The sequence below is a fragment of the Rhinolophus ferrumequinum genome, chromosome 11 (genome assembly GCF_004115265.2).
Source record: "Rhinolophus ferrumequinum isolate MPI-CBG mRhiFer1 chromosome 11, mRhiFer1_v1.p, whole genome shotgun sequence".
Classification (NCBI taxonomy): domain Eukaryota; kingdom Metazoa; phylum Chordata; class Mammalia; order Chiroptera; family Rhinolophidae; genus Rhinolophus; species Rhinolophus ferrumequinum.
In genome coordinates, this window is record NC_046294.1 from 83771094 (window position 1) to 83797772 (window position 26679).

The window sequence follows — 26679 nt, forward strand, 5'->3', positions numbered from 1 at the left end:
CAGGTACAAAAGCTTCCTGTTTTGATCACATCTTTGGGTCTTCATTCTCAGGTGAAGAATCTCATGTACACACAAAAAATTAATGAAATTTGTATGCTTGTCTCTTGTTATGTGACATAAGTGTTATGTCAGTTTAATTCTTAGACCCAGCAAGAGGCTCTAAGAGGAGAGAGGAGAATCTCCCCCCTACCCCCATATACTATTATCCCTATTTTACACATCAAAACTGAGGCTTAAGAATCTCAAAAGTTAGTTTTCCTAACTGCCATTTTCATACAAATTGTTGGTGGCAAATCAGGATGGCAATGTGTGTCTTTTGACTTTGAGTTCTTGATGCTTCCTATTGTACAGGGCAGTCAGGAGAAGCAGGAAGTGTCAGCATTGCAGCAGAAGTGCCTTGGAACTTTCACAGAGACACATTGTTTTGATTCTACATCCTTCAAGTCTGTGATTTGACTTTTGAAAATCAAATAGTTGCAGTGACCTGAAACAATTTTCCTGTCCTATCTATACTCTTGCAATGGGTGCTCTTAATATCACACAGATATCCTTTATTCCCTCCATCCCCACTTACTGGGAAGGGCCAATGACTGACCCAGCCTGGAACAGGTAGATTCTCTCTCTAGTGTGCTGGCAGACCTAGTCAGCCAGCTGTGAGGAGATGAGTTAGAAGGTTCTGGTATTTCAGGTGCAGAGGCCACCATTTAGAATAGCCAAAATGGAGCCATATGTAGTAGATGAGCAAAAGAAGAAGCCAATTTGAAGGGAATAGAGACAGAGAGAGAGAGAGAGAGAGAAAGAGAGAGAGAGAGAGAGAGAGAGAGAGAGAGAGAGAGAGAGAGAGAGAGAGAGAGAGAGAGAGAGAAATTAGCTGCCTAATGATGTTTTGGTTCATGGGACACAGTTAGATAGCCTGCAATTTGTTTCCATTGTATTCTCCTTTTAATAATTCCCTTTTTACTTGGGAATAAAGTACTTGGGGTTCTTTGAATAAATTTCTGTGCCTTGTAACTTACTAAGTCATCACCCATAGAATACTGGGTACTCACTACAATTGCATTTGGTGCAACTGACAACAGTCTACTAATCAACCAGTGTTTTGAACACCTACTAGGTAGACCAACCTATGAGATTGTACAGAGCATATAAAATGTATTATGTATGTTGGATTGAGTTTGCAAAACAAGTTGTTTACTAGTAGAGATAGGACTATGGCTGCACATGTATGAGACTGATAAGAGTGAAGTAAAAAACATGTTTTTGTGTGAAACTGAGCTTAACAAAATTGAGTGATAAGCACCTTTACCAAAACAACTTCTGGTTATCACCTCAGCGGTAAAAAACTCCTGGCAAACAACTTCTGGTTACCACCTAAGAAGTAAACAAGTCCAAGGAAAAGAGGACAAAAGCAGAACTCCAGAGCGATGCTGTGAGCAGTCTGGGCACTCGGCTAAGACCCTCCAGGAGCCTCTGGATGAGACACTATCCGACAGAGCCCTCTGCGAGGTGCAAGCCCCGATACTCCGGGACTCTCCGAAGTTCTTCTTTGCAAGACCAGCTCTCCTCAGACCCGATGTGGGCCCAGTCACCTCTCCCGGACCAGGGACTGTCACCACCTCAATTGACCCTGGGACTTGGTTCGTTATTAAATTCTGTTCTATTCTGTGTAACCTGTGCTGACCAGAGTGTTGGCCTCTGGAGGGACACTGGCTCCCAAATAAAGCTGTTACTCACCCTATCTGAACCTGTGTGCCGGGACTTTGTTCCCCACTCGCGTCACAAGTACCACGCAGGGACCTAGGGCCCTGATGAGGGGTTAATGTCCTCTTGACTTTCAGGAAGAGACTGAAGTTAGCGACTGCCCTTACAGGCTCTCACAACAGAGGTAAAATAGGTGATATAAGGAGAACTGAGCCACGATCTTTGATCCGAAAAAGCTGGTAGTTCAGTCTATCATACTTGCAAAATTTAGTTTGGGAAGTGAAATTAGCACAGACAAAACTGGGAACAAATACGTGACCTACAGAATCAAGTGCTTGGCTGGGTGGCATTAATTCTAAGGGAAATGAGTTCATAAAAGGAAATTTAAGGAGTGCTTATAAGAAACAGAGGGCTTACAGTTCACTTTGAAAGAACTGTCAGGATTTGGATTGACTGAAAGGAGTGGGGAGGCTTGGGGGGACGTGCTTGCCAAATGCTGAGAGATGGTGAATGAAGCTGCAGATGAACAGGGAGGAGATGGAGGGATATGTGGGGCCCGAGGAGAGAATTACAGACTGCGGCTGGCGTAGGTGTTACAGGAAGCCTCGTCAGGTTTTTTTAAATTGCTCTTTGGCCTTGCCTTTTTCCAGACTTCATCTGAGATTCCTTCTTTAACCGAGGTTCCTTCTTAACCAACCTCAGCCCTGAACACATTTCCTGTCCTCCTCTTTTCCCTCTTTAATTTTCTTTCTTGAACATATTTAAATTTAAACCATTCTTTGTGGCTCTCTTTCCTGGGAGAATCACTGAACGAAGAGAAGAATGGCACTGTGGGGAGATGAAGCACCTCTCTGAACTTAGTGGTCCTTCTAAGAATTAAATAATTTCCCTGATGAGCCCAGTTGATTTCTCCCATCTAGAATCCCTTACAAACTGAACTTCACCCCTTGGCCAGCCTTGCGTGCAGCTCATGGCCCTTCCCTTGCTTTTCCTAGGATCCCTTCCCCAGAAATTTCATCATTTCCTCGACTAGCCAAAACAGTTTTGGTGTATTTTTCTTAGTTAGCGTTTAACCAAACATCTGTTTCTAAGGGGTGGGCTGAACTGACAGAAGAAAAGCTGACAGCCTGAAAGTCAGGAAGACAATTTTGGCTGGGTGACTTCCCTGGTTTCTGGAAAAAGGGAAGTAGAGCAGTGGACAGGTGACATAAGAGTGAGACACAATGGAATCTGGCTTCACCTCCAAGGACACTTATCTGAGTCATTTTAACCCTCGAGATTACCTAGAAAAATATTACAGCTTTGGGTCCACGCCTTCTGCAGAAAACCAGATTCTTAGGTTCCTTCTGAAAAATCTTTTCAAGATATTCTGCCAAGGTAAGTTTGTCTGCTGTCTGTGTTTCCTGCCCGTCCCTGACCCCAAATGTGAGTCATCTAAATGGGGTCTCAGGGCACGACTGGGTTTTTGCAGTTACTGTTACTTGACAGCCCTTTGGCATCACCTTCTTATTTAATTAGGATAAAAGCTAATGTTTGTATGGATATTTTACAGTTTACAAAGTGCTTTTTTCATATGTATTACCTTGTTTCGTAATACAAAGGGGAAACCAGAGGTTGGGAGTCCTGTCCTTGATTCTATATCGATTTGCTAGGTGACCAGTGCCAACCTTTTAACCCTCGTGATGGGCCACTTAACAAAAGGATATTCTAATATTTATTCTGTTCCTAACTCAAAGGAATGGTGTGAATATGCCTCAGACTTCCCAACATATGAAGAATTGGATGCTTTTGGATAAAGACATTATATAAGTTCAATTAATTTTTTTAAAAAATTAACTTTCCCCAAAAGTATTCTTTAATAGTTTTGACATTCGCTGTGTAGCAGTCTTTCTGGATCAGGGGTCTGTTCACCAGATGTAGATTATTTTTTCTTTCTCCTAGACCTAAAAATATCCTGGCAGCATGCCTTCACCCTAGACTAGGGACTAGAAAATGGAAAGCTGTTTTAAAAGAAGACTTTGACAGAAGAAGAGTGAGTAGCGATGGTCCATTAGCACGAGAGGGTGGTCTGTCCTCGGGGCTCTCCTTGGAGCTCCCATCACAGTCCTGGCAAAGACAGTGCAAATCAGCTCTATCTGCCACCACACGATACCTGACTCCCCTTCCCCATTTCTTCCTCTAAATCAGATGGTGTGAGGGGAGATCTCCTGATTGACATCGGCTCTGGTCCCACCATCTATCAGCTCCTTTCTGCTTGTGAATCCTTCAAGGAGATCATTGCTACTGACTACAGTGACCAGAACCTTCAGGAGCTGGAGAAGTGGCTGAAGAAGGAGCCAGGGGCCTTCGACTGGTCACCAGTAATGGCCTATGTGTGTGAGCTCGAAGGGAACAGGTAGAGAAACTGGGGTCCACTTCTGGGCTTGCTGAGGGTACTTGAGTGACAGTTTGTGTTTTTCAGAACCAAAAATCATCCTTTGAGTCCAACTTGAAAAACAAAGGAGACAGAAAGAGAGAGACCAGAGAGAAATCCAAGTGGAGAATGAGAGAGCAAGAACAAGATAGATGTGTGTGAGCGTGTGAACAAGATTGAGTGTCAGTGCTTGTTCCCTGACTGCCGTTTTGTTGCTAGCCATCCAAGCACACAGAACTCTGCTGTAAGTGTGGTGAATGCTGACACCACCAGATTCACCAAAAGCCAACTATGTTTTTAAAATGAGTTCAGCAGCATAAAGGAATTATTGGAAAAGAACTTGTTACCATCTATTAGAGCTTTACATACTCACAACCAATGACCCAAATCGGATACTACCCTATCTACAAGTAAACTTATGCAAACAAATCTAGTTTAAATTATTATTTCTCCCCACATGAGAAATTGGCAATAGCTTACCAGCCAGAGGTGACCAGTTCTGCATTTCACTGTCATTCTTTTGTCCTGATGTACCTCCAACTCTCCTGCCCATCTAACGTCAGCTCTTCAGGCATCACGTCTTTGCTGGTCGGCATACTGCTGATCACCCACAGAATTTTTTGCAAACTGCATGAAAAGACGACTTTAGTGTTTCCTAGGATCCTGCTAGCCCTGTCTGCTACTTCTTACATGGTCAGTTATATTAGATTGGTGCAAAAGTAATTGCTGTTTTTGCAATTGTTTTAAACCCTTTAAACCTCAGTTACTTTTGCACCAACCTAATACTTATTTTTTGTCCCCCTGCTCTTTTCTCTTTTTTGTACATTTTTCCTGTCTTTTCCCACTGCCTTTACCCAGGATTTAATTTTCACATGAAATCTTTCTCTCGTTTCCCCGTATTCCTATATTTCCCCCTTTGATCGTATACCGCACACTGTGTGTTGCACAACATACTCTGTCTTTCCTTTGCTTATCTTTTCATTCATGATGGGAAAGCATATATATTTTTGATTAACATATTCCATGATTCGGTCAGGAAAGGGCTCTGATTTCCTGACAAGACAGTGGCCCTCAAGAGACAAGTGTTAACACTTTTGGCTCATGGTTAAAGGAGCTAGCATGGTTAAAGACAGAGGAGGCCCCTTGTCCCCTTGAGCTTACATTAGGGAATGCAGGCAAGTGCCAGATCATTTGGGGCCTCAAGGCCAAGGGAAAGATTGTGACTTTCAAGTGTAACAAGAATGCATTAGAGGTATAACCAAGAGAGTGATGTGATCCAGTTTACATTTACAAAGATTTCTCTGACTATAGTGTGGAGAATGGATTAGAGGGGTTTAGAGGAGAATGAGAGATGCCCCAAATTCGCTCCGTTTCCCTGAATCTGCTCATGTTCTCATCTCCTTGCGTGGCACCATCATATAACTAATTGGATAAACCAGAAGCCTAGAAACCAAGCTTGTCATCTGCCTCCCAGTCACTTTCTAAAAACGAGCACCAGGTTCTGTCCATTTCACTTTCTAAGTTTCTCTTGAACCAGTATCTTTCTTCCCATATTTTTCATCACCTTGCTCCAAGCTACCATCCATTCCCTCTTAACTGGCCTTCTACCTCCACTGTCATTCCAATATAATTAAATCAAAATATAAATCTGATCACATTGCTGCCTTTCTTAGTACTCTTTAATGACTATATAAAGCAAAATTCAGGATATAAAGCAAAATTCTTAATGTGGTCCACAAAACCTTGCTTCGTCTGGCACCTGCTGACCGCGTTTGCCTCACTTTCTGCCATGCCCTGTCTTGCGTTGTGAGATTCGGCCTCATTGGCATTCTCCCTTCCAACCTTCCTCCCACCACATGGCTTTTGCATGTGAGGCGTTGCAAGCACATGCCTTTGCACTTGCTATTTCCTCTTACTGGAATATTCTCCTCCTCCCCTTCCTCTTCTCTTTGGCCTGGTTAACTCCTACTTATTTATCCCTTATATATCTCTGCTTACCTGACCCCTTTTTGGAGGAATTTTCCCTGATACTCTAGATCAAGTCAAGTCCCAACACTTCTCCATTAGAGCCATGTCCCTCCTCTCCTTAGCATTTACCACAACTTTAACTTTTCATTTTTGTGGATGATCGTTGGATTAATTCTTTCTCCCCCACAAAACTGTATGCTCCATGAGGATGAGATCTGTGTCTCGTTTGTTCCACCTTGGGGTCCCATTGCCCAGCACTCTTACTGGCACATAACAGAGGTTCAAAAAATATTTGTAAAATAAATGACTGCATGCATTTTGCTTTCTAGACTCTCTCTCCTAGAATGTCTTTTACCCAATTTATCTGTGGCCTGTACCGAAGGGTTACCAACGATTATTCCTTGCTCTTAGAATTCTTACATTGACATCCAAGCTTATTTAGTGTTTTTTATTTCCATTACACGTTTTGATCGTTCTCCCTCAGGACGCCCAGCTGGAACCTCTGGGGATGGGGTTTGGGGGAGGTGAGTGTAATCGAAAAAAAGCCTGTCCAGAGGATTCTGATCTACCACCTGCCTAGCAGGGACAGGGCAAGAGAAAGCGCCTCTAAATCTCAGGATAATTACCTGGGATATGGAAAGATATTCTTCAAAGTGTTCTTCCCAGGAGTGCTACTCTTTATCCTTCCATTCCTCCCCTCCTTCCCCTGATCCCTCAGGCTTTCACAGATAGCATATTTATAGAGGAAATAGCTGCCTTTTTTGTATATTGATTCATTTGAAAGAGTAGATCTTTAGAACTAAAGAAATGGCCACACTGCTGTTAGCTTTCTGTGAAACTGCATAACAGTTTTCTAGTGTGTGTTTTACCTACCCCTTGAGCTAAATGTGAGGCTGAGCGGTAATTGCCTGTGTCTCCAGGCAAGTCCATTTCCCTGTGGGTGAACATGCAGGCCCCGAGAAGCCCTGAGGTGTAATCTTTACACAGCTGCCTTGGCAACTGGGTTCACCAATGTTTGCTACACGGCCAAGGACAAGCAGGTATCCACAACAGTGGGTGTTTCTAACAAATTTCCCTCTCAAATTGGCACATTCTCTGTGAGCTTTCTAGACTTCACAGTGTGTCTCACAGTTTGGGAACAATTTCCATCATCATCTATCTGACTGGCAAGTACTAGTTCTGTGATAACTTGTGTCTTTAAATAGCTTAAAAACCGATAGGGCCCTGAGTTCCAACCTGCTTCTGATGTAATCACTTAAATAAGTACATATTCCCAAAATATTCCCAGTATGGAAGGTCATCCTTAAACACATTGAAAAGGACACGCTACTGTCACCTCTTTAGCTTTATGTGTACACTTAAGTTATCCACATGTGCAGATAGGTTATTTGAATTGTTTCTATTCTAAATTAATTTCCCTATTCAAATCCATGTTTCACACAGACTTCCATAATGTTGAATTATTATTTTTTATTCTTAATACGTTCTATCAAATTATCCAATTTCTATCAGGCTGGATGGCAGCTTTGTAAATGATCACCCTACTTTTAGAATGACTAACTTTCCTGTTTTGCTGTAACTGAGTTGGAAAAATCCCAGGACCTGGGATTTTCAGTGAGAAAACCAGAAAAGTCCAGACCAATCAGGACAAATTGGCTACCCTATTACCATTTTTACCCTTGATAGGGAAGCAGGTAGAGCTAATTAAAAGTAATTATTATTTCTTGTATATACCAGTTTATTGGTTGTTAGTAATTCCCTGAAAACGAATACCTTCCTAAGCTTTTTCTCTCTCGCTGTCTCTCTTGCTGAGCTTTTTCTCTCTTTCTCAATCTCTCTCTCCCTCTCTCTCTCTTTAATATAACAACTTTACTGAGATAAAATTCACATAACATACAATTCACCCATTTAAAATGTGCAGTTCAATAGTTCTGATTATATTCATGGAGTTGTGCAATCCTCGCCACAATCTTAGAATATTTTCGTAACTCCCTGCACAAACCCTGTACCCATTAGTACCCACTCCCATTTCCCCTTTCCTCTCAACACCTAGAAATCACTGGTCTGCTTTCAGTCTTTATAGTTTTGCCTTTTCTGGACATTTCGTATAAATGGAATCATACAATATGTGGCCTTTTGTGTCTGGCTTCTTTCACTGAGCATAATGTTTTCAAGGTTCTTCCATGTTGTGGCATGTATCATTCCTTTTTATTACTGAATAGTAGTCCATTGTATAGATATAGTACATTTTATTCAAAAGTTGATGGACATTTGGGTTGTTTCCATCTTTTGGCTATTATGAATAATGCTGCTATAAATATGTACAGTTCTTGTGTGAGCATATGTTTTCATTTATCTTGGGTAAAAACATATGGGTAGACTTCCTAGGTCACATGGTAATTCTATGTTTGAGGAACTTTCAGACTGTTTTCCAAAGTAGTTGGACCATTTTACATTCTCATCAGCAGTGTGTGTATAGGTTCTGTTTCTCCACATCCTTTTCTTTTCCCTTTTTTTTTTAAATTAAAGTTTATTGGGGTGACAATTATTAGTAAATTTACGTAGATTTCAGGTGTACAATTCTGTATTACATCATCTATAAATCCCATTGTGTGTTCACCACCCAGAGTCAGTTCTCCTTCCATCACCATATATTTGATCCCCCTTACCCTCATCTCCCACCCCCCACTCCCCTTACCCTCTGGTAACCACTAAACTATTGTCTGTGTCTATGAGTTTTTGCTTCTCATTTGTTTGTCTTGTTCTTTTGTTATTTTTGGTTTATATAACACATATCAGTGAAATCATATTGTTCTCTGCTTTTTCTGTCTGACTTATTTCGCTTAGCATTATACTCTCAAGATCCATCCATTTTGTCACAAATGGTCCTATTTCATCTTTTCTTACCCCTGAATAGTATTCCATTGTGTATATATACCACAACTTCTTTATCCATTCATCTATCGAAGGACATTTTGGTTGTTTCTATGTCTTGGCCACCATAAATAAAGCTGCAGTGAACATTGGAGCACACGTGTCTTTATGGATAAATGTTTTCAGATTTTTTGGGTAGATACCCAGGGGAGGAATTGCTGGGTCATATGGTAATTCTATTCGTAATTTTTTGAGGAACCTCCACACTGCCTTCCATAGCGGCTGCACCAGTCTGCATTCCCACCAACAGTGTATGAGGGTTCCTTTTTCTCCACAGCCTCTCCAACACTTGTTACTATTTGTCTTGTTGATGATAGCCATTCTGACTGGGGTGAGGTGATATCTCATTGTGGTTTTTATTTGCATTTCTCTGATGATTAGTGATGTTGAGCATTTTTTCATATGTCTATTTGTCATTTGTATGTCCTCTTTGGAGAAATGTCTCCTCAGGTCCTCTGCCCATTTTTCAATTGAGTTGTTTGTTTTTCTGTTGTTGAGTTTCATGAGTTCCTTGTATATTTTGGATATTAGCCCCTTACTGGAGGCACTGTTTGCAAAAATCTTCTCCCATTCAGTTGGTTGCCTCTTTATTTTGTCGATGGTTTCTTTTGCTGTGCAGAAGCTTTTAAGTTTGATATAGTCCCATTCATTTATTTTAGCTTTTTCTCCACATCCTTTTCAACACTTATTATTATCTGTCTTCTTTATTATAGCCACACTAGTGAATGTGAAATGGTATCTCGTAGTTTGATTTGCATTTCTCTGATGGCCAAAGATGGTGAGCATCTTTTCATATGCTTATTGCTAAGCTTCTGAAATGGAAAATTATAATAAACATAAAGGATATTTGTAAAAGCTAATTATATGCACTAGGTTTAAGATTTTAACTAAATATTTAAATAGGTATCCACAAATAATTGCTATTATCTCAAATCGTTCTACCTGGAAGTAAATCTCCAAGTTTTATTTAAACCATTGACTTTTTGTCATAACCAGAAAATGGTCCCAGTGTCTCTCTCACCTGCTCTGATGTTGGACCATCCTCTGGTCTCTTCAAGCCTTGTTGCCCAAGTGGCTGTCTTCTCCTGGAGCCAAGGGACTATGTGTTTCCTGAATGTAAGCCTGGATTTGTACCCCCAGTGTTTTGTTGATTAACTTCCTCTAAAGGCTCGATACTCAGTCATCACTCCTATTATCTGGTTCTGGGCCTTTATGGGTACTTTACACACTCATTTCTTCCCTTTCTCTTACCTCTCTGATTTAATGCTAGTTCTTTCTCCTTTGTCTGTTTCTCCAGTTTGTCTTGTGCCTTCTATGTTTGTTTAATTTTGTTCATTTGTCAGCTTGTTCCTTCATTCCTCCCCTGAAAAATTCCAAAAGGATCCATGGCACTCTGTTCCCTCTCCTGCCCTTGCCTTCTCTGCTCCTTTCATTAACTGATTTTCTCTCAAGGAACCCCATTGATTTGGCAGAAAAGGATAGGCTTCCCAGCAAGGCTACCAAAACAATCTCCTTCAGAAAACACACTCTCTGCAGTATGTTTTGGAGCCTGAGAATACAAACCTGAAGTTTTTTTCTCTGTAGAGGGGCCCTAGCCACCGCTGTGTGGTAGTGATCAACAATTTCTAAAGATGTCTACGGATGACCTCACTCCCTTCATTGATCAGCAGCTACTAAAAAATACCACATCAGCATTTTACACCCACTATTACCTGATATGTATGGGTCAAATGGCCACTACCTTGCGATTTGGCAGAGGACGAAGGTAATAATAATTAATAATAATAAATGAGCCAGGCACTATTATAAGCAGTGAAAGAAGACTAATTTCATGGGGGCAGTCCAGTATAAAAGCAGGCAGCTAGGTATTCTTATTATCATTTCCATGTTATTATTCACTTCATAAAAAGATCTAACCCAGCACAGGATAATGTGGTCACATTCAGATGCCAAAGCGGTCCATCGTTTCTTCTTTCTCTGCTTTTACAATAGGGATGCCACTAAGGATATAACATTTGTGACAATATAGTCATTTTCAGCCCTGACCAAAATGACCTGGGGTTGCCATGAGTGGGGTAGCAAGATGTTTATTGGGTTTTGCCTTTCAGAATGAAAAGGACAGAGAAGGAGGAGAAGTTGAGGCGGGTGCTCAAGCAGGTCCTGAAGTGTGACGTGACTCAGAGCCGGCCGCTGGGTGCTGTCTCCCTGCCCCCAGCTGACTGCCTGCTCAGCACACTGTGCCTGGATGCCGCCTGCCCAGACCTCCCTGCCTACCGCGCAGCCCTCAGGAACCTCAGCAGCCTGCTAAAGCCGGGGGGCTACCTGGTGATCATAGATGCCCTGAAGAGCAGCTACTACATGATTGGTGCGCAGAGGTTCTCCAGCCTCTCTCTGGACCGGGAGGCAGTAGAGGCTGCTGTGAGAGAGGCTGGCTACACCATCGAACAGTTTGAGGTGATCTCTCAAAGTTACCCTCCCACCATGGCCAACAATGAAGGAATTTTCAGCCTGGTGGCACGGAAGCTGAGCAGCTCTGCATGACATCTTCTGATCACAGTTAAAGCAATTCCTCTGACTTACCCAGTTGACCTCAGTCATTGTGCTGAGTAGAGGCTAACGGCTGGGGCCCCGATGGTTCATCTAGGACAGGGTTGTAGCCATCAGTCAACCTAGGAACAATTGGTTGACTACACTCTGTGTCTAGTGTTCACTGCCTGTGATTGCAACAAATAAACAAACAAATAAACCCCCTTTCTTTCCTTAAGCATCCTGATTATGATGGCTCAAGCCCACACATCCTCATAGAGAAGAGTCTGAAATTATTCAGTATTCATTTCCTAGGGGGCCTGCTGCCTCCCACTCTGCCAGGTGTAGGCTTCTCCTACTCTTCAACTCTTGTCTTCTTTGGGGAGCCTGTCCTCTGCTGGGATCCACTGGTACCACCACCACCTCAGGGTTCAGGGAACAGCTGTTCCCTTTGCTCCTGGGTTCCAAGTATGAGGCAGGCCCTTCTCTTACTTTTCTCAACACACCTAAGCCAAGGCTGTGACTTCTACCTGAAAAGAAGTTTAGGACTCAGAAGAGAGATAACAAGCACTATCTTATAGCTGTTATTAGAAACAGGTGTCTTCACAGACCACATCCTTGGAGAGCCCTGGAAGGTAGCCTGTTGGCATAGCTCATGACCAAGCATCTACTTGGAGTTAGCTTATATCCCCAAGGAATACCTACCCTCTCTGGTTCCTAGGCCCCATTGCCACAATGCTCCAAAAAAGAGATTGACAAAATATGGCCCATGAGCCAAACCCAGCCTGCTGCCTGTTTTGTAAAATTTTATTGGGACACAGCCATGGCCATTCATTTATGTGTTGTCTGTGGCTATTTTTGTGCTATCATGCCAGAACTGAATATTTGTGACAGCAAATGTATGCATGGCCTGTGAGGAATAGAGTGAAGAAATAAAATGAAGTCACTGTGGTCAAGCTACTAAATTATTAACTTCAAGTTAGCTGAGGCATAGAGAAACAATTATTTTTGTTTTACGTGACATTGGGAACTTAAACTTTTAAACTTTCCGGTTCTGTGTAAATACCTGGGTGCACATCAGTGCCTTGTGCGTTAATGACTGGACATACACCAAACCTTCAGTTAGCCATCTGAATGACGCCAAAAAGAAACTGTTCCATTGTCTAGACCACTGGACATATGATGATTACCACAACACATGATGATTGCCGTTTGAACCAATCTGGGAGCTAAGAATGTAGAACTGAATCTTCTGAAGAATATACTTTTTGCTATACAAATTCTCAGTTTTTGTTTTCCTTTCAGAACACTCTATATATTGCCTAGTTGTGTTTCTAGTTTGCAAACCCTAACACTCTTGAAAAAAATCTTTGTCATTTATTTCTAGCCAAAGCTCCTGACTCTTTTGAGCTTGGTTAACATTTAGCTAAGCCTAAAATAGCTATTATCTGGGTCATGAAAAAGTTTAATGACCCCTACCCTAAAGGTGAGAGGAGTTTCCCTCCTCACCCCGTCCTGAGGCCCATCTCTCCAGCCCTCATCTCTCATCCCAAGATTTCCCTCTTCCTAGGATCGCTGACAGTGGACATTTCTGCTCCCCACAAGGGAGAGTCCTGCCTCTCCGCTCCCCCAACATGCGTGGACAATCACATTAGAAAACAAGAGTGCAACATCAGTACATTCTTGTTTACGTGGCTGTTTAAGACAATAATGTGTTAACACAGGATGTTTTCAATTGTTCAAACTCATAACATATTCACAATTCAAAACTCAATATTCTAACCTGATTACAGTTTCTAGAGATTCCATCCTGAAGGACACTAAACAGGCCCGTCCTGGATCCAGAAAGCCAAGTTCAGCTCTGTTCTTTCAGTGGGTGGAGATGATGGGGCCTGCATATCCTTTCTGCAAGCAACTCTTCTCAGAAGAGCATAATTAACCCTGCAGGAGCCAGCACCAAAGTCGCCCGGGCCACAAAGAAGTTACCAAGACTTTAGAAACTGGGTTTTCTCAAACATGTCCCATGGTCCTCAACAACCCAGAACAAAGGCCGCAGCTTCTGAAACATCTGCCTTTGGTTACCTCCTCAAACAAGATCCCTGGCTTTTATTTGCATCACCGCAAACAAAACCACAGGTATTCCTTTAAAACAGGATTTCCTCGTTTAAATCTCTTTTAAAAACATGTAATCTCTTTTTAAAACAAGTTGAAAATGATAGATTTTCTACTTTTACCTATGAAAGTTAGGGGGTGGGGGTGGTGTGGGGGTGGGCAGGGAGTCTGAGACCAGACTGGCCACACAGTTTTAGAATGTAGAGTCCCTAAGCAGACTTAATTTCTTGTGATTTTTTTTACCTCTAAGATGACTACAAGATATGATTAAAAAAAATACAGTGAATGTTTAAATTTTAAAAAATTTATTACAGTAAAAGACACATTGCTATTAATCTCCCTCAACATACTCCCCCTCGCTTCAAACACACTTATCCCATTGTTCTTGCCACTTTCTGAAGCACTTCTGGAAGTCTTCTTTCAGATTCGGGACATCGAGGCAGCCACAACAGTGCAACTAAAGACACTCACAAAAGAGGACTTCCAGAACTGCTTCAGAAAGTGGCAAGAACAATGGGATAAGTGTGTTTGAAGCGAGGGGGAGTATTGTGAGGGGGATTAATGGCAATGTGTCTTTTACTGTAATAAATTTTTTATATTCAAACATTCCCTGTATTGTATTATAATTGTTTATTTTTCTGTTTCCCCCCTAATCTGTGAGCCTTTGGTTTATATTTAGATTCCCCAGCACTTTGGCCAGACATGGTCTAGGCCCTGGGGACAGAGCAACGAAGGGTGGAGGTAAAAGCCATGTTCTAGAAGAGTTTATGTCCTAGAAGAGGGACTGGGGGAATACGCAGATAAGGTAGCTAATCAATAAATAAGATACTTTCTCATAGTGATAAGAGCTATAAAGGAAATATAACAGGATAATAGAATGGAGACTGAGTGACAGAATACCTAACTAAAAGTGGTTTAAATAATAGCGGTTTATTAATTTCACTAATAAGGAATTGAGGGGTACGCACTTCTGGGAGGAAATGGTGGCTTGACTGCATCATCAAGCATCTCATCCAGGTAACATCCATCTTCCTCCTATACCTTTGCCCTGGAGTGGGATTTCACGGGAGGAAATCTTTTTCAGAAGGCCCCTGCAGGCTTCTTACATCTTGTTGACCAGAACTGAGTAACATACCCACCTCTAGACCAGTTACAGACAAAATGGAAAAGACACAGGGCACATTACTTAAAATTTATTAAATGAATGAATTGTTAGATGACAACAAAAAGAAAAAAAAAGCTCATTGGATTCAATGAATCAGCCAGCATGTCTGTCATCTTAGCAATCCTATTTTTTCCCTTCTTCTTTTCCCCAGCTACAAAGATCATCTTATTTTCAAATTCTGGTTCTACCATTTATTAGCTGTTTCTGCTTGGGCAAGTTATATAACCTCTCTGTGATTCAGTTTCTTCATTTGTAAAATGAAATTAAAATAGTACTTCTCATCAAGAGAATAAAAATAAATTGCTACCTATAAAGGACTTAAAATAATGCTTAGCACCTGATAAGAACATAATATTTATTTATTGTTAACTATAATCATTGTTATCGTAATCTTCCTCTTTGATGCTAGTTGCCAAAGCAGCTGAGAAAAGATGTCTTGATCTTCAAACAGGAGAGTAGATTTCAGTCTGGGCTGCGGGCGTCCAGGTTCTTTACTGGCATTGCCTTCCAGAGGGGCTGTGATAAAACTCAGTTTCTATACCACATGCCACCAATTCCTTTCTCATTTAAAAAATGGTCAGCAAACATTTATGTAGCCCGCTCCACATACCCTTCCTGCACCAGACACAGAGAAGGCAAATGAAACCCCAGGGTCAGCTGGCTCAAGGGTCCTCGTCTACGCAATAACAGGAACACCCCAAGTGCTCCCAGGTACTTGCAAAGGCAGCACTGCAGCCTGCGGCAGCAGTCCCCATCCAGCATTGCCCTGCCCAGCCTCTCCTGCTCAGGCTGAGCTGCTGCTGGTCTGCGCCCCCAGCCCGCAAATTCTGGGGATGGGATGACATGGGCTATTTTTCTCCCCTCTTTTTCTGCCTCCCCCAGCCCCCTGCTCCGGTTTAAGCCGTTGTTTCTCAGTCTAGTTGTGTTGGACACAGCTGTCTGGCCCATGCTGGTATTATGAGCCTTGCGCTCCCCCCGGCTGAGGCAGTCAGTGGCTGGTCATCGGTCGGCTGCTCACAGCAGCTCTCGCTGGCTGCCGGCCACTGATGATGGCTGCCAGCCACTCACGCTGGCCACCGGCCTCATGGCAGCACACATTAGCGACATGGGCTATCTTGAGAAAAATACCACCCATGTCCAGGGTTCTGTCTTGGGTGCTTCACAGCCATGTTGGTTTCCTCCCAGAGAGGTAGGGAATACTGCATCTATACCAGGGGTTGGCAAACTTTTTCTGCAAAGGGCTATATAGTAAATATTTTAGTCTTTGCAGTTCTTAAAGTCTTGATCACAACAACTACTCAAATCTGAAGTTACAGTAAAAGCAGCCCTAGATAATACGCAAATGAATGGCCAGGGCTGTGTTATAATAAAACTGTGTTTACAAAAACAGGTAGATGGCTGGATTTGGCATTTGGTGCAAGGTCTATAGTTTACTGATTCCTGATCTAGACCCTGAAGTAGCCTTGTTTGTGCCCAAAGTTTTATAAAGCTTCTCGTGGACCTTCCGGTTAGTTTCTAACATTGAATCCTACATATAGGATCTCAAACCCAGTACCAGGGGCTGAAAGGGGACTAGGCAGAACATTGCTTTCTCCACGTTCTATTCATGCTTCATCACTCCTTTCCCTGCTGCATTCCCCCAATCAGAATTCCTTCCTCCTCCCCCAGTTTGAAGTATTCAAGAGATATAGAAAATGGGGGTGGGGTGCAGATGAAGTCAACACACCAATATTTTTCAGACTGAAAGTTGGCATTCATTAGTGTATCTTAAAATCAATTTGGTGCATCATAATAAACATTTGGAAAAATAATAGAGAATAAACTAGAAAACAAAATTCCAGGTAGCATTTTGTATAGCATTATTTTGTTAAGTTTTGTAAAATTACATATATATGTATATATAACATATATGTGTATATATTTCTTACTGGATTCTGATATAAAATGTACTTATTATTGTAGAATATGATAAAAAATGTTTGAAAGCCACTGGACTGTACTCTGGGCTTCTGGGACTCATCTCTGATAGCTGACATATTTCTTTCAAACACAGATGAAAGGCATGGACCTTTTTTAAAGCACTCTGAGTCACTGGGGGAAATTGACATGCAAACAGTTAAATATGGTGCAGTAAGGGCTCTGATACGACTAAGCACAGGGTGCTATGGAGCAGGTTGTCAATAAAGGTGGCATTTGCTCTGGTTCTTGCAGGCTGCACAGGGATGTGTTTGGTAGATGGGGAAGAGGCGCTATCATGCTCCTTACAGGTTTGTTGTCCGAGTGAAGCTGGGACCTAAGTAAATATTTGTCTGCTGAGCTTTTGTTTGCTTTCCCTGAAATCAAACAGACCAACCAAGTCACTAGCAAACACTGACTAGGGGTCACCCTGGTACTAACTTTTCAATTTCTTTGACCACTGACCCAGCGCAGGTTTTTTTTTTTTTTTTTTCGGTCCACTTTTTGGGAAAATGTTCAACAGTCTCAACCTGAGCAAACTTTTATGGCGCAGGAAGATGCAAGTGTGTGGGCAATGACTGAGGAAGAGAAAGCTATTAAAAAGGCTGTTCACCCATTTGGTGTCCTGCAGCCTGACCAGGCCGGCCTTTGTAATTCCTATCATCTGGCTGTCAAGAGTAATAAGAGGAGATGTCTATGATATGACTTACCAGTCTGATCTTTAAAAGCTGTGACTGCTCCTTCTAATTTTAGTCTCAGCTAACTGGAGAATGTGAGATGACCATTAAATTTTATGGAGACTAGAACTAGGTGGGAAAGGCTCAGGATTGTGGGACAGGAAACACGTGTGACTCTTAGCTTTATCACTTCATTGCTATGAAAGCATCATTCCACCTTTCTCTAATAATTATTTCTCAGGACTACTGAGGTCAAATGAGATAGATACCTGTGAAGCCATTTTGTATCCTGTTAAGTGATATATAGGTACTAGATAACTTTGATGTTATTAACCCCTTCTAGGATAGCCACTACACCATATGTTGCTACATTCATTAGGAGTCCTTTCATGACCTGAGTAAGTATGGCTCTCAAAACCTCTTTTAAGGCTCTTCAAAAGCTCTTAACTGTGTGATGGAGAGGCTCCAGCCATGACTAGGAAAACCTGTTTTGCACATGCTTTATATCTAAGTCAGCACCATAGGCACCTTCATAGCTATTCATTTATTTGGTGGATATTTGTTGTGTTCCTGTTGTGTGCCAGTCACTGGGTTTGGAGGCTGAGGATGCTGTGCTAAAGGTGGCACAGCCTCTGGCCTCGTGGGATTATATCCCTGTGAAGGAGACCAGAAAGTAATGCACTCTTACAGAACCTTACAATAAGTACTAGATTTCTTTGGTTCTCAAGTCAGCCAGTCAGGAATCTTTATCCTTTCTGACAAAGCCTTCCAAAATGAGACAAATCAGGCCTTTCTTATAGTTGTACTTTCACATTTATAGATCAGCTTTGCTCAAAAAAGAAAGCTAATAGATAAGGTGTTTAAGGATGATTATCACAAAGACAAACACCACCATGAGGTGAATCCCTGAAGCTTTCTACCACGTTTCCCCGAAAATAAGACCTATCCGGACAATCAGCTCTAATGCGTCTTTTAGAGCAAAAATTAATGTAAGACCCGGTCTTATTTTACTGTAATATAAGACCGGGTCTTTAATATAATATAATATAATATAATATAATATAATATAATATAATATAATATAATATAACATAACATAATATAATATAATATAAAATAAAATACTGGATCTTATATTAATTTTTGCTCCAAAAGACACATTAGAGCTGATTGTCCAGCTAGGTCTTATTTTCGGGGAAACAGGGTACGTCTAATTCCCAATGGAAGTGGTGACTTAACCTTTCTGCCATTCTTTCTTCCTTGCTGGCAACAGTTTTGCCCAGAATGAAAATGCTTTCCTTGTCCCTCTGACAACCAGCAGAGAGCGCTCGTGGCTCTTGTTGGAGTCCTTCATTTCTGAATTTGCCTATTTATACAGCAAGGAATTTAAATTGAGTTAAGCCTTTCAAAACAAGAAGCCTCGCCACAGTATTTGCTTTTGTGCACTCCACTCATGAGGCTGCTAGGGAAAGAGGAAGGGTAAGTCAGCCTATTTTTCTTTAACAAAAAAATATGTATAATTATTTTTATAGATATATACATTTAAAAATTTCCCCATTAGGTCTATACACAAAATGCAAATTTTAATAAACTGTACAGAGGCTTTTGGCTAGATTAGCATAAGAAATGTTAAATACTAGATTATGCAGTTAACTCACCGTCATCTTCTATTCCCTATTGACTCAAAGAAGGAAAAATAAGTTTTTGTGCCTTTTCAAAACCCACCTTTTTATTATTTAAAAAATGAAATCTTTCTATGGTTGTTAGCCAAACCACGATGTTTAAAACTTTAATTTTTACTTTAATGGAGTCTGATGAATTCAGGGGAAGATTTGGGGTTGAATTTCCAACCCTCAACAAATAATTATGAGTTAATATTGCTTTTGTTCTGACTCTGTTGAAGACCAGGAAATGATATCTTCCCTGGTAGTTTATTATCTCTCCTTTTCAGAGAAAAGTCTTTGCACATTTAAACAAAAGAGGAGTTAAAGAACTATGAACTAGGAGGAGTTAAAGAACGAGGTTGCTCTTCAGAAAGATCAGTAATAGCAGGAACAACTCACTTTGAAGCCTACCACCCAAGTGACTGATATTCTCCTTAACAGCCATAAGCACTCCATGTGCAACAAGAGGAAGAGGCTTCTAGAAGGAAGAGGGGAAGCTGTTAGTTTATTGCTCCCTTTCTTCTCTATGGTCAATTTCTGTCCCTTCTCACTACTCTCTAATATTTGTTAAATGCTATGGAAATCCCAGTTATTTGATGTAACACTTGTCCTCATAGAATTTATAATCTTACTTGTGAGTTAAGATTTACACAATTAAAAGTCAAAATCTCCTAATTTATAGGTGAAGACGTTGAAACTGATGTGGGGCAAGGGACGTCACATTTTTATGCCTCAGTCTCCACCATAAAATGAGAGGTTGAATTAGGTACCTATAAAATACCTAATTCATGGTACTTTTTTTATGAATAAGAGAACAATGTTTGTTAAAATAGAATTTTAACACGTACTGCCTAGTTAATTCCATTTTTAAAAGATTCAATTGGAATTGACTCAAACCCCTATGCTTCATGCAACCCATGATTCCGCTAATGTTTCAGGGAATTTGGGGGCAGTGACTTGCATTTCTCCTGGTGACCCCTGGATCTGAGCTCCAACTGGCACTGAGTTGTGAATCATCTCATTTCAAGCATGTGCTGACCTTTTTCTGTATCATATGACCCCTGACCAGACTCATCCTGATCCCTCCATTCTCTGAAATTCCACTGGTCTTAACATATATGAGTAGCAGACTTTACTGAAGCTTCAAAACAATGGAAGGGGTTCATGCTGTAAGACTACAGCAACTTGAAATACTGAGAACCCTTGTGCTTAACCTTCTGGGGGATTCCTCAGTGACTCACTTTCTCCACTTGGCCCAACCACGTTGTTCTGCTGTCTCCGCTCCCTTCTCTGGACTCCAGCCCTCTCCTCACTGACTTCTGCCTCCCCTCCTAACTACATGTACCCATCTCTTCATTTCACTTGTTTCTTCAGGGCTAGATCACATCCTTGGGGTTTCACTTCCCTCAAGCCTTCAGGGTGTTTTCCAAAAAGAAACTTTGGTGCCTGTATTTAAAGTTAAAAATTTCAACCCCTCTGCTTAATTAGGGGTTTGGTCCCTGAGCTTCCTAGCACAAAAAAAAGGGAGGGGGGGAGGGGAATATCAGTTACAAGGTTCACTATACTTACAAATTCAAAATAATCCAGCTGTTATTCAGCATAAGCACAACTTTTCCTGGCCCTGAAAACTCTCCCACAGTTCATGATAATGGGAGCACAGTGTAGGTATCATTCCCACCTATTTGTCTCTACAGTGGTAAACCTGGCTTAGCTCAATTAGTGATTGCAGATTTTCAAGCTTTTTTTTAATTTTTTGCCAATCAGGATGGTGGAATAAGTAAATGTTGTGTTCTCACAACCACATCAAAATTACAACTAAACTACAGCACAGCCATCGTTGAGAATCGCCTGAAGTCTAGCTGAACCAAAGTCCTACAACTGAGGACATATAGAAGAAGACACCTCAAGACTAATAGGAACGGTGAAGTCATGGAAAAGGCTGGTGCCACACCCAAATGTAGAGGTTAAATATTGGGAGGGATATCTAGGCTGCAGAGGTACCCCTGGACGACTGAGGAGTCCCAGCCCCACACCAGGCTCCACAGCACAGGTTTCCACTGCCAGGGAGAAAGTCCCCACAACTTCTGACTGTTAAAACCAGTGGAGATTGTGGCTGAGTGAGATGGGGAGCAGCTGCAGTCCCAGGTATATCTCTTAAAGGGCCCGTGCACGGACATACTCACCGACAGACTCACTTACTCTGAGCTCCAGTGCTGGGGCAGCAGCTTGAAAGGCACCAGGGACATATGGGGAGGAACTGAGTTGTCTGGCTTCAGAGCAAGGGCTGGAGGGGCAGCTTTTTCCAGACAAAAGTGCTGGAAGAATCCATTGTTTCTTTGTTGAGCCCTCCTGCTCCAAGCACACAGACACAGGCAGCCACCATATCTGAGTCGCCATCAACCTGGCTGGAACTATTTGCCTTGACATCATGACTCCCTGAGACTGTGCCCCACCCAACTTTCAGGCCCACAGAAGCTACTTCCAGTGGCTTTTCCATACAAATGGTCTGGCTTGGCTCGTGCTGTGGACTTTCCTAAAATGTTTCAAAGGTTCACAAAACCAAAACAAGCAGTATCTGGCCTCAGTGTGCCCTGTACCACTTGCTAGGTCCAGTCCTAGCCCTGGACCTCTCCTGGGCACCTTCAAAGCCACCATGGATGGCCACCATCTGTGAATTGCTTCATGGCTCATGCCAGCTGGCCCCAGCCAGGGCACAGGCTATAGCTAGACTTGGCCTGTGGCAGTGTCCCACCCAGGAGGCCCTAGGTCTGGTATGCCCAGTGGCCAGCTTCAGACTGAGTCAAAGCATGACATTGCTGCCTTGGTGGGCAACACACTCAAACGGCAGACTATGCAGGCACCAGAAACCTGCTAAAGTGAATCCTGCTCCACAGGGTCAGCCCCCGCACAACAGCTCCTCCACTGTAGTCATGGCCAGTCCTTACACTCAATCAGCCTGTCAATTCCTCCCATTAACCTGCAAACAATAACCAAGGCTCAACTACAAAAGGAGGGCACACACAACCCACACAAGGGACACATCTGGAGCACCCTACTCAGGTGACCAGGAAGACTTCACCACTGGGCTCCACAAGGCACCTGCTACATAAGGTCACTCTCTTAAGACCAGGAGACATAACAGCCCTACCTAACACATAGAAACAAACACAGGGAGGCAACAAAATGGGGAGAGAAAGAAACAGGTCCCAAATTAAAGAAAAGAACAAAGCTCTAAAAAAGGAACTAAAAAAAATGGAGACAAGCATCTACAAGATGCAGAGTTCAAAAGGATGCTCAATGAATTTAGGGGAAGAGTAGATGAACTCAGTGAGAACTTTAACAAAGGGATAGAAAACATAAGAAAAGAACCAGTCAGAAATACAGAATACAATATCTGAAATGAAGAATACATTAGAGGGAATCAACAGTAGGTTAGATAAAGCAGAGGATCGAATCAGTGATTTAGAAGATAAGGTAGCAGAAACACCCAATCAGAGCAGCAAAAAGAAAAAAGAATTAAAAAAAAAAATGAAGATAGTTTCAGGGCCCTCTGGGACAACATTAAGCATACCAACATTCGCATCATTGGGATACCAGAAGAGAAGAGAGAGAGCAACAAATTGAAAACCTATTTGAAGAAATAATGACAGAAAACTTCCCTAACTTGGTGAAAGAAATAGACATACAAATCCAGGAAGCACAGAAAGTCCCAAAAAAGATGAACCCAAAGAGGTCCACACCAAGACACATCATAATTAAAATGCCAAAGGTTAAAGACAAAGAAAGAATCTTAAAAGCAACAAGAGAAAAGCAGTCAGTTACCTACAAGGGAGCCCCCATAAAACTGTCATCTGATTTCTCAACAGAAATTTTGCAAGTAAGAAGGGATTGGCAGGAAATACTCAAAGTGAAAAAAAGCAAGAACTTCTTACCAAGATTACTCTACCCAGCAAAGCTTCGTATAGAATTGAAGGACAGGTAAAGAAAGGGAGTTCATAACCACAAGCCCAGCATTACAAGGAATGTTAGTAGGACTTCTTTTAGAAGAAAAAGAATAATAAAAAAAAATCAAAAATATGAATAATAAAATGGCAATAACTACATATCTATCAACAATTACTTTAAATGTAAATTGATTGAATGCTCCAATCAAAAGACAGGGTGGCTGAATGGATAAGAAAACAAGACCCTTCCTTATGCCTATTACAGGAGACTCACTTCAGATCAAAAGATACACACAGACTTAAAGTAAAGGGATGGAAAAAAATATTTTATGAAAATGGAAACAAACAAACAAAACAGATGGGGTAGTAATACTTATACCAGACAAAATAGACTTCAAAACAAAGGCTATAACAAGAGTCAAAGAAGACCCAGTGATCCCACTTCTGGGTATTTATCCGAAGAAACCCAAAACACTTCTTTGAAGGGTCATATGCATCCATATGTTCACTGCAGCATTATTGACAATAGCCAAGATGTGGAGGCAACCTGGGTATCCATGAATAGATAAAACAGAGGTGGTACCTATGTACAATGGAATATTATTCAGCCATAAAAAGAATGAAATCTTGCCATCTGCAAGAACATGGATGGATCTAGAGGGTTCATCTAAATGCCAGGAGGTGAGAGGGACGATACACAGGATTAGTGTCCGCAGTAGATGCTGCAGTGTGCCACTCAGATCCCCTTCTCCAGGGCAGCACACACAGCCCCCAGTTTCTATGAGTGTTGTCTGCTAAGGGTTCACAACTGCTCCTGCTCAGGAGAATTGCTCTTAGCTGGTAGGAGCCCTGTCATCTGGAAAGTCATAAGCCATTGCTCCCTCCCTCACCCCCAGGGGCAGCCCACAGCCAATGATTGACTGATACAGGGATGCAAAAGGCTGGTGCTCTTGCCAAAATGTGTATGTGTGTGTGTGTGTGGGGGGGGGGGGGTGTTGTATACTTGTCAATGCAGTGTATGCTCCCAGCGCCTTTCCCCAGTGAATCAGGCAAAGGCTAGATTTTATGTGAGACTACATCCTTGCTCAGCTTCCTCCTCCCTTCATAAGCAGTTTTCCTGGAAGAGCAACTCCCTCAATAAACTACATGTTCCCAAACCCTTGACTTGCTGTTTCTGCACTTGGTTCAAATTTGAGCCCCATTCATTAGCAGGTTAAGGCTCTACCTACTTCATTTACTCCTGTTTTCAATAAAAATTCTTATGTGATATACCCATTTAGATTTCTGATTATTAGGATCACAGTTGACAAAACAGCCTTGGCTTAAATTTGCGAATAAGAACACCAAGACCCAATCAGTCATGACATTTGAGTAAAACCTGTCTGAACCTTGGTCTCTTTGAAAAGTGGGAATAATAATCCATGATCTCTCTGCTTTATCAGGTACAGCTAGATTAAAACATACCTCAAAAATATTTACTGTCCTTTGACCTCCTGGGATATGAGGACAGGAATGCCCTGGATCACAAGCACCAATAGTCTAAGTTCTGGCAATGCACACTCCTGCCATCAAGTGAAAAAGACTCTGCTTTCTGGTTGTGACTCAGTCTCTTATGAGTCTGATCTGTGTGAATCAGTGACCAGAGGAACCATGGACAAATTAAGTTTCTAAACTTACAAGGCCAGACGCTGAACTATGACGCTGACACTCTCTGAGACTAACCTGAAATAGTCTCATGCGTTCCTCCCTGCCTTTATCCCCTGGAGTTCAGAGTGAATGACCTACCATAGTGGAGCAGGATGGGACCTGGACCTTGAAGCATGAGTAGAAAGAACTCCAAGACTCACTGTGAAGCAAAGAAGAGGAACACCTCCCCGCCAATGCAATGTGCTTTGTTTCTTGCTCCCAGGCAATAAGTATAATCCATTAATTAAGGATAATTAGTGTCCTTTAGAAAATGCAACTGTAATTATAGACATTTAAGTGCACTTAGTGCATTGGAGAAGAATCAATTGTTTCCCAGTTCATAGAGGGTCCTGCTGGCTGGAAGGCAAACTCAGCACTCTCGGTAACTTAATCATCCTTAGACATGGAGGGGGCTTAAGGAAACCTGGATCCTGGGGGGCTGTGCAGTACCCACAATGGAGAATGGAACGTTCGACCTTCAGTGCAATGTAAATCCCCACCAATTCATAGATTAGGTGAACTGGATGCCGAAGTTCCCTAGGGGGAACCTGTTCTCTCCCCTGCCTTTGGGATCACAGGCACCTAGTGAGTGCCAGGCACCAGGTACTAGGGATACGAACAGGCAGTCAGACTACACATGGTCCCTGGCTTCTCAGATTATGGTCTGTTGGGCAAGGATGGGCAATAAATCAATCAAGCAAAACAATTCACTGTGAAAAGTGTCATATAGGGAACATGCACGGGTATGGTTTCTGGGAGGAAGTGACTTTGAACCCGGGACCTAGGGGATAAATAGAGAAAGCAAAGCATATGTTGCAGGCAGAGGGTGAGGGGACGGGGAACTGTATTTCAGGCACAACACAGCAAAGACCCAAGAGGAGAGAGAACACAGCTCTTGAAAGAACTGAAAGTTCCATTTGGCTGGTGTGCAAAGCTTAGCTTCTTTGGGTTGTTTAGTCTACTGTGTAAGTGAAAGAAGTCATTTAGTTTACCTAAGCCCTTTGCTCTCTGGCCACATCGAGTCACTCCATACTTTGTCCTAAAACGCCTTTGATGATTCTTCATTGCTCATGGATTAATTCCAGACCCCTTAGCATGGCCTCCAGGGCCTTTCTCAATGGTCCCCCCTAACTCCATCCCCCACCTATACATCCTTGACACTTAGGATGCATTCAGTAAATATTTGTTAAATATTTGTTAAGTGGAAGAATGATGGACTGCCTTTTGACTTCTATCTCAGTAGTTCACAAACATGTCCCTGCCCCACCTCCCTCGATCACACTAGCCCTCTGATCCACCAGGACGCTCTCACTTTCCCTTTGCGCAGTCAGCTTAGAAGTTCATCCTCTGAGAATCTGCTTCTCTTGGCAGAGCTGATGGAGCCTCCTCTGGGTTCTCTGGGCTCTTTCTACATACAGTTGGTTCTTGTTATTTGCAGTAGTACATTTTGTAAGTCACCACAAATGCTGAACCTTTGCCCCTGATGTAAATACAGGGTTAGTTTCCCATGAGCCTCTGGTCACATCTTCCTCCACTGACCAACATATAAACTTGTTTTACCCATGTTTCTATTTAAAGACACCTTATTTAATATGTATTGTTTATTCATTAACATTGAACTCACACAGCCAACAGCACTATAACTTATGTTTAAATGGAGCTTATGTAACACATGTATTTTCCCCGTGAGGCACATCTCAGCCTTTTGGCATGTAAGAACACTAGACAGCACTGCAGCATTATGCTTTGGAACCATTTTAAGCAGCAGAATCACCAACAAAAAGCACAAAAATGCAAAAAATGTGGCACTAAATAGACCATGAAAAGGACACTTATTTACAGTAGGACAGCTGAAACCAGAAGGCAGAGAGTTGCCTTGTTCAACCCCAGTTAAGAAGGTGCATGTGTGTGTCAGACAACTCGAAGTTTCCAT

At 42.0% G+C, this 26679-nt stretch overlaps 1 protein-coding gene across 1 annotated transcript; it reads left to right on the forward strand.

Annotated features, from left to right (window-relative positions):
- Positions 1 to 2794: 2794 nt before the first annotated feature.
- On the forward strand, positions 2795 to 11766 carry NNMT (nicotinamide N-methyltransferase). The gene is made up of 3 exons (XM_033119166.1): positions 2795 to 3078; positions 3889 to 4096; positions 11125 to 11766. The coding sequence occupies exons 1-3, from the start codon at positions 2925 to 2927 to the stop codon at positions 11555 to 11557; spliced, it is 795 nt and encodes a 264-aa protein (XP_032975057.1). The 5' UTR covers positions 2795 to 2924; the 3' UTR covers positions 11558 to 11766.
- Positions 11767 to 26679: the final 14913 nt, after the last annotated feature.